This window comes from Vigna unguiculata, chromosome 6, assembly GCF_004118075.2.
Source record: "Vigna unguiculata cultivar IT97K-499-35 chromosome 6, ASM411807v1, whole genome shotgun sequence".
NCBI lineage: Eukaryota > Viridiplantae > Streptophyta > Magnoliopsida > Fabales > Fabaceae > Vigna > Vigna unguiculata.
Window position 1 is genome coordinate 10,996,960 of NC_040284.1, and position 14,860 is coordinate 11,011,819.

The 14,860-nt window shown below is 34.4% G+C and overlaps 1 protein-coding gene and 1 long non-coding RNA gene across 2 annotated transcripts; both read left to right on the top strand.

The window, feature by feature from the left end:
- Window positions 1-571: 571 nt before the first annotated feature.
- LOC114188868 lies at window positions 572-1,823 on the top strand. Its single transcript, XR_003605465.1, has 2 exons — window positions 572-1,314; window positions 1,545-1,823. It is a non-coding gene; the product is annotated as an uncharacterized LOC114188868 (long non-coding RNA).
- A 6,986-nt stretch (window positions 1,824-8,809) lies between these two features.
- On the top strand, window positions 8,810-13,820 carry LOC114188010. Its single transcript, XM_028076485.1, has 2 exons — window positions 8,810-8,984; window positions 11,725-13,820. The coding sequence occupies exon 2, from the start codon at window positions 11,747-11,749 to the stop codon at window positions 13,676-13,678; it is 1,932 nt and encodes a 643-aa protein (XP_027932286.1). The 5' UTR covers window positions 8,810-8,984; window positions 11,725-11,746; the 3' UTR covers window positions 13,679-13,820.
- Window positions 13,821-14,860: the final 1,040 nt, after the last annotated feature.

Genomic DNA, 14,860 nt, shown 5'->3' on the forward strand with positions numbered 1-14,860 from the left:
TAATTAATTTTGCAAAAGAGATGTGTTTATTTTAAATACTTACGTTTCCCACAAATAAGAAAATTGTGCACAAAATTAATTTTGGAGTGAAAGGGACCCGACAAGGGTTAAAACCTTGGTCCTACGTATTCTCATTAAAAAATGAGAAATCAGGGCTACGTAGTTCTTTATAAAAAAAGGTCTGATTAAATTATTTAATTTTTTTGAAAGTTATCTTTTGACATTTTTTGAAAATGAGTGTCATGCAACGCATGCGGTCGGGTTAACACCAAAAACATTTTTTATATTTGTATATTTGAAAAGGAGTGTCGTGTGACGCGAGCGGCCAATTAGACACCAAAACATTTCTATGATTTTTATATTTTGAAAAAGAGTATCGTGTGATGCGAGCAGTCGATTAGACACTAAAAGAAAAAATAAAGAAAATAAATTTAAATTTATTATTCTTATTTTTATCATTTTTCAAAAACTATTTTAATTTTTATTAAAAATATTTTATTATTTTAGAAAATGATGTGCTTGAAAAGTGAGATTTAATTAGAAAATTGTAAAATTTGAAATAGAAAATGTGAGTGCATAAGTGAGTACGTGCAATGAGAAAAACTACACATATGGAAACGAGGTGCATAAAGAGAAAAGTGTGGTGCATAAAGTAAACGCATCCTACCGTAAAAAAAAAAGAAATTAAAGGAGTGGGGTGTGTGCTTAGTAAAAACGCATGTAAATAAGGTAAAATAAAACTTAATGTAAGGGGTGTGTGGTGATTACATTGGGGAGTGCATGAAGTAAATAAATACAGAACCCAAATTAAAAGTAGGGGTGCACAAATTAAATTATGGAGGTGCGTGAAGAAAAATGAATCTCCCAACCCTAATTAAAAGCATCTTTCGAGACTAACACCCAAAGTTCATCTTCTTCCTTCTACTAACGGCCACCACGCAAGCACTAACGTTGCCCATCCCGTACGAGGCCGTCGGTAACACTGCTCACAACGACACGACTCACGATGGGACCGACAACCATCTATGCCACCACACCATCATATGCGGCCACCATTCAACGTTCATACTTATAGTTAGGTCAACAACGACTCGACTTTCGATGGCGTAGGCCATCCCCATCACGCCACCACTAATAGTGGTGCTAGCCACTCCACTTCTAATTTCTCAGTCATGAAATCCCAACACACAACAACCCCCTCTAGTTCGTTCTTACATTTTCGTTGTCGAAAATGCTTGCCAGTGTTGCCACGGTTTGCTATCACAACCGCTGTCAGCGTCTGAACAGAGCCACTGCAATAGTCTTTTCTCTTGTGTAAGAATTTCACTTCTCCATAACTAAACCCCAAGTTACTCCAACACCAACTTTCTCCATAACTCAAATTGCCTCCAACTTTTCCGCATTGTCAATGTTCACTACCGAACCCCTATTTGCTAGCGGCAAATCAACTCTTTTCTATTTCTCTTCTATTTCAAATTCCTTAAACCCAATTCTCCTTTATTTTATCAATTTTCCAATTTTAATTGATTGATTAACAATTTCAGGAAGCATCAAATGAAGAAAATTTGCAATTCATGCAATTAACGCACAACAATGATAAAGTGAGCCAAGCATCGTAGCAAAATTTGAATATTGTTTACCTTATTTAATGTCTCAGTTTTGTGTTTGCTACCACTTTTACCCCCCTGAATGTTCTTTATATCTTCTGTTGTAATTCTGGGTTTTATGCTCTGCCCTTTGCACTATTGCTATCTCCGTGAACGAGGATAGAGATGATTGTAAGATCCCGTTTTGTGAATGAAAGGGTACTTCGTGAATGGAAAGGATGCCTCCCAAAATGTGAACAAAACCGTGTATGAGGAGCGATGTTGGTTTCCGTTTTTTTTTCACGATGTGTCCAATATGTGAATATGAAGTCATGAGTAGGAGTTGAAGTAGAAGTTGAGATAGAAATAAAAAATCGTTCCCTCCAATCTTGCAAACCATTTTTATTTTCAATTTTTTATTTTTCTATTTTTGAATTTTATTAGTTAATTAAAAAAACGAAATTATCTTTTTTTATTTTATTATTTTAAAAAACAAAAATATTATTTTACTAAACTCTTAAAAACATAAATTAAAGAAACTTTTATTAATTAATTTTTTAAATTTTTTAAACAATTTATTTATTTTATTAAACACTTATTTTTTGAATATTTTTTAGAAATAATTTTATTCGTCCGGACGAAATTGGGTGTTGACATACACCAAGTTCAGCTTTCCTGCCTTGCTTTAATTTCATGTAGTAGATAATTTAGGATCATGTTTTCTTGTTAATGATGTTGGTAGTAAATTTCATCTACATGTATAGTTAATTTAAGCATTTGCATTTGCATTCCTGCATTTGAGTAAATCAGTGTGAGTGTGTTGTTGTTGCTACAGTTCTAGTTTCTGATTTAGCTTTTGTAACCTGTATATGCACAACATCACATTCTCATTTTGCTGCTACAAGTTAGACTAGGTTGTCATAATCTTGTATGCATCCCTGTTATTTTGCCTTGTTTGTGTGAAGATTAATACTTCTTTGGCCATATGTTAATGTGATTCTTGGACCTGCACATAGCATTTTTGTTTTCTGCATAAATCTGGTTCTGAATTCATTTATTCCACTACATCGCATCTATTTTTTCTCTGTAATTTTGAACTTGTAATTGAGTGAATTAATGTGGGCATGCTTGTCGTTGACTTTGTGTGCATCTCTAAATGGTTGATACTTGTGGCACATTAGAGGGATTTATCTTGTCCTTGCATGCTTTGTTCTAATATGCGTTTAGTTGCAAAACCATAATTGGCTGCAAGTCCCAATTATTTCGGACATCTTAACTTTGCACTCATCACGTTTGAAACATTTTGAATTAGTTCTTTGCCTTCACCATTGTGCATGAGCATTTCTTGATTCATTGTTGTCATAGTCTAGGATTTTGCTGCCATTTGGTGTCGCGCATGTTTTAAGCTAGTTCCATTAGTGCTTATATTCCCATTCATTCATTATCATTTGAGATCATGGTAAACCATCTTTGCACCCAAATTTATCTGCTGTAAAAACCTATATCAGTTTCTATCCTACAGTAGTAATTTATCATGGCAAATATGTTCACACACACTAAATCCATTCACGCACACTCATATTTCATTCATGTGCACAATTCAAGTCTAGTTTTAGCATGCACACTGTTGCTGCAGTAATTTTTGTTGCCATTTTCCATTTCCATTGATCATTTTGCATCTATTAAAGCATAAGATCCATTCATTCATGCATATTATCTTATCCTCGTGTCAAGCACGTTTTGTATTAGGTTGCACCAATGTTCATGATCTCAAATCATTCCTAACTTGGTCTAAGATTTGCATATGCATTCCCCACTTACATTTCATCTAAGTTCACCTTCATTCCATTCTAAGATTGCTTTATTCATGATATGTGCGTTCTTATTCTGTTGGAATGGGTTCTGTATGGGTTTTAGTGATTCAGTTTACTTTGGCATTGTATGAGATCATATCCAACATCTTAGATTAAGTGCATTTTGCATTCTACTATTACACATCCAATTCTGCTACCATAGCGTCACATACATCACATATCATGCATTACATTTGTGCATATCTTCTTTTAATTTCAATCATGCATTTAGTTTAGTTTTAATTGAGTTAATTTATGCACTTTTTCTCAACTTGTTTAATTTCCTCCTTTGTTTAGTTTTATTTTCATTTTAACAAGATTAAATTACGCAAGTTACACTTGATACACACAATTTTCTTGGATTCGATCCTAAGTTATTTTCCCTATACTTCGTTAGGGGGAATAATTTAGGTTTGTTTAACTAAAAAATAACGATTGAAAATTCGAGTTAACAATGATGAGACGTGTGAATCATTCTCTTTTATCACTAATAATACCAAAATGAGTTTTCACAAATTATAAATAGTATTTTATGTAAGAATCTTCCTTGATAATAGTTTATAGTCAACTTTTAAAGACTAGATGATGTGACTTTGTAAGAATGAAAGGACACTTACAATACTTACTATGTGTTTCTAAACTACTTCCATTCTTCTACATGTTCTTCTAATATAATTGCTTTAAGGAGACATTTTGTACCTTCTATATTTTTGTCTTGGAGGACTAGGATCACATCACAATATTTTCTATTATTAAGAACAAAGTGTTTCATGATAATTTTTATCATTTATTATTGACGTAGACGTATGACACTTGTAACATTCCGGTCAAATATTATTAATTTAAATAAAATAAAATAGAAACTAAATACAAAATCGCATTTATGGTAATTCTTTTTCCACAAAATACGGGAAAAATTTAAATCGTTTATTAACTTGTCCGGATTTATAACTTCAAGTTCCAACACCAAAATACAAATCCAATAAACCAATAAAACAATTGTTTACAACTACATAAAAAGTAATACAATAATAAAAATTCCATAAAATAGTTCTCCCATGCTAGTCCCCACTCCGGCTCTATTCCTCACCAGCACCACCTGCAACATCATCTTCTCCTGTGTAAAACATTACACGATCATCGCCAAACACAAGCATATAGGGTGAGCTAACATATACATATATATAAAATCACAATTCAAAATGTACATACACATACATTATAGAAACTCTATTCCCTTATTCCATAAACATGACCACCACCATGTTTATTCACGTTCTACATCTTTAGATGATAACATTAAGATATCCTTTGTTGCCACCATCTAAAGGCCACAACTTGTAGAAACACGTGAGAGAATATCATGCTACAGACCACGCTCCGCAACGCCAGGTGGAGTTCCCAATACAAACCACAATTTGTACTCTCAACACAAGATTAACACATCACTGGCCATAACATGCGAATGCTCAATCAAGTGGAGACCCTCCGTACAAGCCACAACTCACACACTCACAACGGTATCACTCACCGTTCTAAGCCACAACTCAAGGAATGCTTATGTTCATCCTCCATCCCGAGCCACAACTCAAGGGATACCATTTTGAGCCACAACTCAATGAATGCTCTAGTAAGTCCATCTTTAAGGTATCACCCAAAGCCTTATAAACCACGCACATCCATAACACATAATGCCATTGCCCCTGCATTATCGCCTAGTGTTGCTCTAGAGCCTCCAAGCGAAAGCCAATTGCATACCGCCTGGCGGAACCCCTATACCACCAGGTGCTTTACGCCTCTAATGCCTTTGTCCTTACAAGTATCACCTGGCAAAAGCACCCTCACCGCTAGGCGCCATGCGTCCCAGTGGGGGTCTGGAATTGTAGTTATCGCCTGGCAGTTCCAATATCACCATCAGTCGCTACACCAGTACAACGAGTTTACTAGTTATTTTCCATTACAGCCCTATGTTTCCAATTTCGTGTAAGTACCACAATAGTCTTTTAACCTCTATTACTCAAAGAAGTCCTCTGTACCATTGCATATGTATCCATATATTCAATTCTACCCCTACCAACTATAAAATAGTAGCCAATTTATCTATGTTTTTCCCCAACCAAGTACCATACCTCACAATACCTTTCACCTCCAAGTCACTATAGGTATAGCCAAATATTTCCCTATGAACCCACCTCAATATGTGATCAATCCAATGTCCAATTCAATAACTTAAACTCATAAAGAACATGATCATGCTTCCAATTCAGGTCACATTTAAACTTATCTCTAGCTAATAGCTAACCTTTCCTTCCATTCCATACATAAGTAAATCCAAGTTTACTCTCATTAACCTTCACCATTTCATGTATGAACCCACATTCATCATACCCTTACCTTTTATGATATTTTCCCTGTATGATCTAAAGTAATCACCACAGAATTTGGATCTCGCACTCATTCACGTCACGCACACTTACTGCATATACTACTATGTTGGCGCCTGGCGGCAAACTAGGTGTCGTCAGACGGTGCATCCAAACCTCGAATCTCCCAAATTTCATCGGCACCTACATGAACCCTAACCTTAGAATCCCTTCATTTTACCATTTCTCCTTCAATAAGTCACTCTAATTCATTTTCCAACATGTGTTTACATTCAATTCTTACTATTAGATTATCAATTCACTGCCATCACAATTTGCACCATAATTAACCCCAATTTTTCCAACACCCTAAAGCTTCATACATTTTAGTTCAATTAATCCCAAGTACATCTTAATTCGCACAACATCAAAATCGTGCCAACATTGCTCGTATCGCTTGGCGAGTGTTCCTCACCGCCATGAGGTTCATCCAAAAGCCCAAAAATTGGGTTAGACTAATTGCGTCGCCTAATGGTCAATTCATGTCGCTAGGTAGTTCTTCGCAAGAACCCAAAATTATAGGAAAATTCATATGAGTCGTCTGGCGGTCCTTCAAAACTACTAGGCGGTTTCTTAAAATTTTCCAGAAATACGAATGAAAAATAGAGCAACTAGAGGAGAAATATCACAACATATAACACATTACAAAATTATCACAAGTTAACTAAAATCGATTAACAAGTCCCCTAACCTGGATTCCTTACTCAAACTTAAAAATCTTAGAGTCTCTTCTTGATCCGCAATGACCTCCCTTTGCTCCTCCAACAACAACTCTCAATCCTTTCTAAAGTACAGCTTTATTGCTCTAAAAATTCCTTACCAAAGGTTCCACATTCTGCCTTTCTCTTTTCTCTCTAGTGTCTCTTCTCTCTCCCTCCCTAAACTCACTTAATTAGGCCTAATTACCTAAAAACGAAAATGCATTAAGAGAGGCGTTAATGGCCATCAAATGCCATTAACAACTGATTTACTTAGCCTTTCCAATTGCTCTCTACGACAGCTAGAGTTTCTGACCATTCTCATCCATGCAAAAAAAAAAAAGAATTTAGTAAAAACAAACCTATTTTGCATCTACCAAGATTTGAACACATAATCATCTAATTTCAAAGCAAGTACACAACTAATTCAGCCAATTCATGTTTCATGATAATTCTTATACATCTAGGAATATATTATCACTCATCATGATCAAACATATTGTCAAAATAACAAACAATTAAAATAATTTACACAAATGACATTCATAAGACCCAAACCCAAATGCTCTCATAATAATCAAGTACTCTCAACCATTTGAACCAGTACTATTCCACGTCACAAAATCCATGATTAAATGCTATAAAGGTTCCCACTACCCGCATTTATTAAATAATTATTTAAATTTCTTGGGTCTTACAACACTTCATGCATATATTATTTATAGGTTAAAATACTTTTTTTAGCTCTTTGGTTCTTATAAAAAATTCAATTAAATTCCTAATTTTTATTGTGCTCAATTTAGTCCTCTAATTTTATTAAGATAATATATTAGATACTTTTCGTTAGATCGGTGTTACATTTTCATTAAAATTAATATATCAAATTACTTCACCTAAAAAGTCTAAATATTCAAATTTATTTTATTGTATTGGTGGAACGATTTGATGTATAAATTATAAAAGAATTTTAATGTCAATCTAACAAGAATAACCTAATTTATTCATTTTAAAAATTAGAGAATTAAATTGAACCAAATAAATATGAGAATATAATTGAATTTTTCATGAAAATTAGAGGAGGAAATTAGGATTTTAACCTTATTTCTATTTGTACATGTACGTTCTTCTTTGACATGTATCTATTTTGATCTTGTTTCACGGTTTTTTCTTAAAGCTTTTCTTACTTTTTTATCAACAACTTGTGTTTGATTAAATATCATCTTTTATTTTTCTTAAATACCTATTTCATATTATATAACTTATATAAAACGTACAAAATTATCTTACTTTCTATTATAAAAATATTGTTAAAAAAAGAAGGCTTTTGAAATTAAGACACATGTATTTTTGAAAGACTTAACTTATCTTTATCTTAATAGGGAGGAGGACTTAACTTTTAACACTCTCGAGTGTGATTTCGACCATAAAGAAGAGGGTGGAGTGCCCTTATTAGAGAGAAAAAGTGCTTCCATTTGGAATATAGCGCGTGTTGCACAAATGAATCAAGGATATATATCATATAAAAAAAAAGGGTTTCATTAAAACCAGTGACACTTTTGGCCATGTGCGAACTCACCAACTCGTAGCATGACTTGTGAGTTTGATGAAATTAGGTCGATTTCAATGATCCAAGTTCAACATTATATTAGTACAAAAATGAGTTAACTTATTTCGGTTACTTGAATGTGGACAATTTTAAGAATTACAATTTCATTATAACAGTTATGGGTGAACCATTTAATTATAGGACATAAATTACTATCACTTTTGCCTATCATTATTGGTATATTAAAAATAATAATAGTAGTAACAATAATAGTAGAATATTTCATATATTAAATTATATAATTAATTTTTGTTCTTGTATAATAATGTAAGATAAATACAAATTCTGAATTTATTGGAATTATCAACCTTAACCATGCGTTCACAAACTTAAATTAAGCCAAATTTGATTTCAAATTTTAAATTAAAATTCGTGTTAAAGTGAGATAAATTAAATTGAACTTATCTTTAATCTTACATATAATGTCTTCTTTATAATTGATAGTATAAGATTTTTAAATGATTTTGCTTAAGACTTAAGCTTAAAAAATAATAAGACAAAACATGTTAAAGAAAATAAATGTAAAATTTAAAAGGAAATACAAATTTTTTTAATTATTATTTGAGATTTAAGTGAAAGAAGATAGACACACTTTTTTAATAGAAGAAAGGAAAAAGCAGCTGAACCTCACTATATATGCTTCGTTATTAGGATATGGACAATTTTTCATTTCTCTTTTCGCAAAATTTCGGATCTCTTCAGTTTCATTGAATCAAAACCCTAATTCCCCCAATTTCACTTTTCAACATCGAAACCTATCTCTCTCGTTCTCGCTCTAAGTTCCTGACCGTTTTCCCCTTCTACAGCTTGATTCTCAGGTTCTTTCTTCTTCTCCTTTTTCTTCTTCTTCTTCTTCATCTTCTTCTTCTGCTTCTCAATTCTCTCCATAGTTTTTTTGCTTTTAATCTCAACCACAATTATAAAATTTTGCCAATTAAACTCTATTATTTGGTTTCAGTTGTTTAAGTTGTATTTTTCTTTTGCTTTCGCAATTGTGGAATTTCGCGATTTGCATTCCGCATTCGGATTTTTGGAATCGGAATTGCCGGGACGTGTTTGGATTTGGTCTGGGTTTGGTTTTGTAGTTGATGGATCCTTGGTCGTGATTTTGCTGTGGATTTTGGCTTGTGTTGCTGATTTTGATTGTGCTGTACTGGGTGCACGTTGGCAATATGTTCTGAAGACTGAAACAACAATAATGGCTTTAATTAGTAGCATTGGATGTGCTTAGCTGATAATATGAATTTTTTTATATTTTTCCTTACTATATGGGTGTGCTTATTCTAATATGAGTATGTTGGTGGTTGAGTTTATGTGCAACTGATTGTATGTGTTGCTGTATCAGATAATGCTATCTTTGTTTCAGGCATCTTACATTTTTAGGTTTCTGCCTTTCATTAGTATAGTACTGAAACTACTGCATTAATTAATTGCTTATCGTTGCTTAAGTTGACTGTAATGATCTTTGTTTAAGTTGGAACATCGTTTTCTTCGTTTTTAATTCTGGATGAACTTTACCGCAATAGGAGTGTGTAATGTTTTTTTCTGCACAGATTGTCTTGTTCTATTCTCATAGTAAAAGGGATTGAAGGTAACTAATAAATAGTTAGTAAGAGTGGAAGGTTAAGTATATGATTTGATTTAGTCTATCCAAATTTACATGGGGGCACGACAAAATAGAATATGAATCAAGTAATTATAATTCTGATTTTATTATTTTTGTTGAAGTTAGTGTTCCTACATGTAGTCCTATTCTGATTGCTAGTTTCCTCATTTCCATCATAATATTCTGTACAAGAGAGGAAGGTCAGGTAATAGACTAGTAATATTGAGTGATTGTAGGACTAAGACTAACTGAAATGGAGCTGGGTTTTCTAAAGCTTAGCTGCAATGAATGTTGATATTTATTGAACTTGACAAGTATGCTGTATTTGTACCTTCCTTTGTTTGGTGACTGACCCGGTATTGTATATCCTTTATGGGGGTGGAAGGTTAGGTATATGGGAATTATGACCTGTTGGAAAATTGATTTATTGCACTTAGGTTTCAAAATAAGTGGAGAAATGGGTCAGTGGATCTTTGTTATTTGTTCTTTATGTTCTGTTGAAAATTTGGATATTATTGTACCTGTACCTGATTGAAGTGCTGTAATTGTATCTGTGTGGAGAGTTATTTATTTGTTAGGAAATCTGCTATTGTTAGGGTGTATGCAAGAATTTGTAGGGGTTATTGCTAGGGAATTGGCCTGATTGGGCCGTAACCAACTGCCAGCTTGGCCATGGGTTAGAATTGGAAGCAAATTCTGTTGTAAGCTATGGAGAAATATTAAACAAGAGGAGAAGAGTATAGAGAAGCAAAGGAATTAGTGTCTGAGGAATGGATGCAACGATTCATGGCCTCTCAAATGTCCTAAGTTACTGTATATTTTGAGTTCAGCTGAGTCAGGTTTTGTTAGATTACGTGATTCCTGAACAGCTGAGTCAGGTTTTGTTGGATTACGTGATTCCTGAACTGTATCAGTTTCCATCCGTTCTGTACTTGATTAAACAAATTGTAGTAACATCTCCTCAGGTTTTCTAGAATCAACTCACCCCTCTTTTTTATCCTTACAATGGCCTCCCTTGTAGGGGGGTGTAAGTGTAATGTTTGAATGTTCCTTAAAAATTTAAGTGGTGCATGTGTAATTAAAATGGGGTGTCAGTGTAATGTTTTAAAAGCAAAGCGGAGGTTTGTGTAGGATTTTAAAATAGTTGGAGTGTTAGTGTAGTTTTAAAATACTTCAGTGGGTGTATGTGGAATTTGCACAACTAATTATCTACTTTGGTTTTGATAAGGGTTACAAAGTGTGGGGAGATCCTTGTATTGTTTTGGTTGTTTTAAAATTTTAATTGTTTTAATTTTTCCTGATTAAAGCACTGTAGTTGCATCTGTATACAATTTGTGGACTAATCACTATTACATTCTATTCATTCAATACTTAGATTGAAACAAATTATTGACTCTTGCTTTTCATCCTTGCTTTTTTAAATGGTAGCAATGCAATTTTCATGCTCTGTAATGTGCTTCTGTAGAGAGCATTATTTTTGGTAATCAAATAGATTTTCAATTGCATGAATCCTCTAGTTCTCATTAAAATTTACAGAGATCATCATGGACATTAATGAAGTTATTCCAGAGAAGCAGTTTGTGCCACAAACATTCAGGGGACAGAAAAGCAGTTTCTTCTGAAGGAAACTTCTTTTAAGGATAACTATAATCCATTTGGTTTTCTAGAATTATATTTTTTTAATTGGTTACTGTCCCTGTTTTCCTTTTCCCTCTGTAGTTTGTTGTAGTTTAAACTGTGTTCTGTTGTCATCCTGTAATCCTTTATGAACTTGATTGTTTGCAAACAGATCCATACCCGTGATGGTATTGATGTTAACAGATTGTTATCTAGTAGATATGATTTATTTATTTATTTTTAATTTTTGTTGTTGCCTATAATATTGTTTCTATAGTAATTTGTTAGTTCACTAGAAAACAATTTAATCTGATTATTTCTCTTTTATGTTTCAGGGACATATTTTCTACTAAAAAGATGTCGCCTTCCAAATCTAAGTCTAAAGATAAAAAGGCTGGCAAAGAAGCTCAGAAGTCTGTTGCCAAGTCTTCTGGATCTGCTAATGCAGTAGCTGGTGTACCAGCTAGTGCATACAACCCTTTATTGGGAACATTCCATACTTTGGAGATGCAACCAGCATCTACTTCCCAAGTACAATCGAATGGTCGTTTTCGGAATATAGATGAGACAGATGAACATCCCGCTGGCTCAGTGATAGCTGGTGTGGAGTATGATTCTGTTTCTAACAATGGTAGTTGGTCTGGTGAGTCTGAGGACCATAAAGAGAAATCTTCTATTCCTCCTGCTCGACTGGAGGCAGTTCCGGGAGCTGATAATGACAAACGAGAGAAAATTCGCCAGAAGAATGAAAAGAAACATCAACGGCAGAAGGAAAGGCGGGCACAAGAGTTGCATGATCGTTGCAGTGGATATATAATGTCAAGGAAACTAGAGGCACTTGCTCAACAGCTTGTGGCAATGGGGTTTTCTCACGAGCGTGCAACAGTAGCATTGATACTGAATGAAGGAAGGGTTGAGGAATCAGTAGCATGGCTGTTTGAAGGTGGTGAAGAAGCAGATAATCATAAAGATGCAAATATAAGTGGGAGTAATTTGAAAATTGATATATCAGATGAACTGGCTCGGATAGCAGACCTAGAAATCAAGTTCAGTTTCTCAAAACAGGAGGTTGAAAGAGCAGTTGTTGCTTGTGAGGGTGATCTTGATAAGGCTGCAGATTCTTTGAGAGAATTGAAGCTGGATCGACCATCTGGTCCACCAAAGCCAGATGAAGTTGGTGATCCTCCTTCATTTGGTAGTAAGCAGACAGGAGTTGTGAATCAGAATGCTAGGTCACAGACTAAACCCATTCTTTCTCCAAAAAAAGATGAAAAGGATTTTAACTATACCAAGCAAGCAATTACTGGAGGGTCAGCTGAATCCAGCAACAGACCTATGCAGCCTCTTAAGAGAATCCAATCCAAGTCTGATTGGGCAAAGCCTCAACAAGCTTCTATACCAGCTGACAAGAGGTGGCCAATTGCAGGATCTAATCCTTCGGTTTCTTACTCGTTGGCATCACCATTGCAAGTGTCACCCACACCTGCTAAGACAGAAGCTTCTTATGCGGCTGTTGGAGGTGATTATAAGAACCCTCAACCTGGTTCAGCTAGGGAGCCAGTAATTGTGATGCAGCGGCCTCAAACTGTTAATACAAAGCAGATTCCAGCTGCCAGCTTGAGTTCTTCTCCTCCTGGAATAGCTGCCAGTTGGTATCCAACTAACAGTGTAGAAGTCATGAGGTCCAATGGCTTTATGTCTCATCCTCCTAGCTCTAAAAGCCTCAGTTCAAACTATTTCAGTTCTAATCAAATGTACCACCAACTTCAGGGTCAGCCTCCTCAACAGTTTGTGGCTGGCAACAGCAGTTCGGTAGATCTGCAAGCAACCAACCGAGGGAGTAGCCTATGGAATGGAACAATGGCTGCGTCTCCAACACTTGCTGCTGCTTCTTCTCTTGGACTCTTTTCTGGGCTAGGATCTGCAGCAACTTCAGGGTCAACTTCTCCAGTAGACTGGAGCACTGGTGGATCAATGCAATTTGATTATACCAACATAGACTGGTCCTTGGATAGAGGCTTATCTCCACCTAGGTCTAATGCATTATTGCTTGGGCTTTCACCTTTTGCAAAGAGTGGTACTCTATACGGCTCAAATGCTTCTGGTGTGGTTCCTCAGCCAGCAATGAGATCATTACCCTCTAATGGTAGCATTGTTCCCTTGCCTGGATTGCAAGATGGTGGAGTATCTCCTGCTGAAACATCAGGTTCTCGGGAATGGAGTTCTCCATTTGAAGGGAAAGATCTTTTTAGTTTACCGAGACAGTTTGTTTCTTCTCCCTCCCTGTAGAGTGGAGGGGAGAAATCAAATGAATAAAAAAAAAAGACCAAAAAATGTGTGGATTTGATGTTTGTTCTTATGATGCTATAGTTGATATGATGTTGGTCGTAAGCTTTCTGTGAAAAACAGCCGTCGAATTTCACATGCACTGTACACTTCCCCGTCCCATGCACAATTCACTTTCATACCCAAAACTTTTCACCGTCCAAACCAGACGAGTTATACAAAATCGGATATTTTACTTATACTGCAGCCTCAAGGACACCATATAAACTGGGTAGAGCCGTGGAATGTGTGATAACATCTAAAATATTCCATCACTCCCCAGTTCTGTGGCAGTGGTACATTTTTTTTAAAAGGTTTAATTATTAATTTTATCACTTAATTATTATTATTTTGTGAATTTTATCACTTTATTTTTTTAATTTTACAACTTTTATTTTTTCATGTATTTTATGAAACATCTTATCCCAAAACGGATCAGTAAAGTGAAAATGGAATGTTTGATGGTAGAATTTTGATAGAGATATTTTAAGTGGTCAATTTCGAGAAATGGTAATAGGTCAATATTAATTGTGTAATTAAGCTTTTTAAGCCAAGGGCAATTGTTTTATATAACTGGTTTGGAAACAGATATAGTCACGTTACACATTGGAATAAAAACACTAATAAAATTTTGTGGATGTTCATATAGGATAGATATTTGCATAATGTGGTGTTTTTTCAAAAAGTTTTCTTCAATAATATGTTCAATAGAAGATTGTAATGAGTTATTAGTGGCGTATTTTATGTTAATATAGAAGACCTACATATCCGCATACTGTAACATTCAATTTCAATACGATGCCAGATTATCTCAAAAGGTCCAATTGCACATGAGGTACCATAAGGTTAGGAATATTTTGAATTGCAATTACCAAAAATGAATTCTCAATTCCACAACTTTTGAAAGTACAATTTAAAATTAAAAAATGCCTTCAAGACTGTTCAATCCAAAAATCTATTTCTACACAATTATATTCTAAATTGTATAATCTATAATACAATTTAAAATAATAAAAAAATGTATTCTAGACTGGATGAATGAAGAGAAGGTCATCATTAAAAATATTTATATAAGCAGTCAAATACTAGACACAAACAAATAGTTCATGAACCATTTATCACCTTTTGACAAATATTTCTACATTT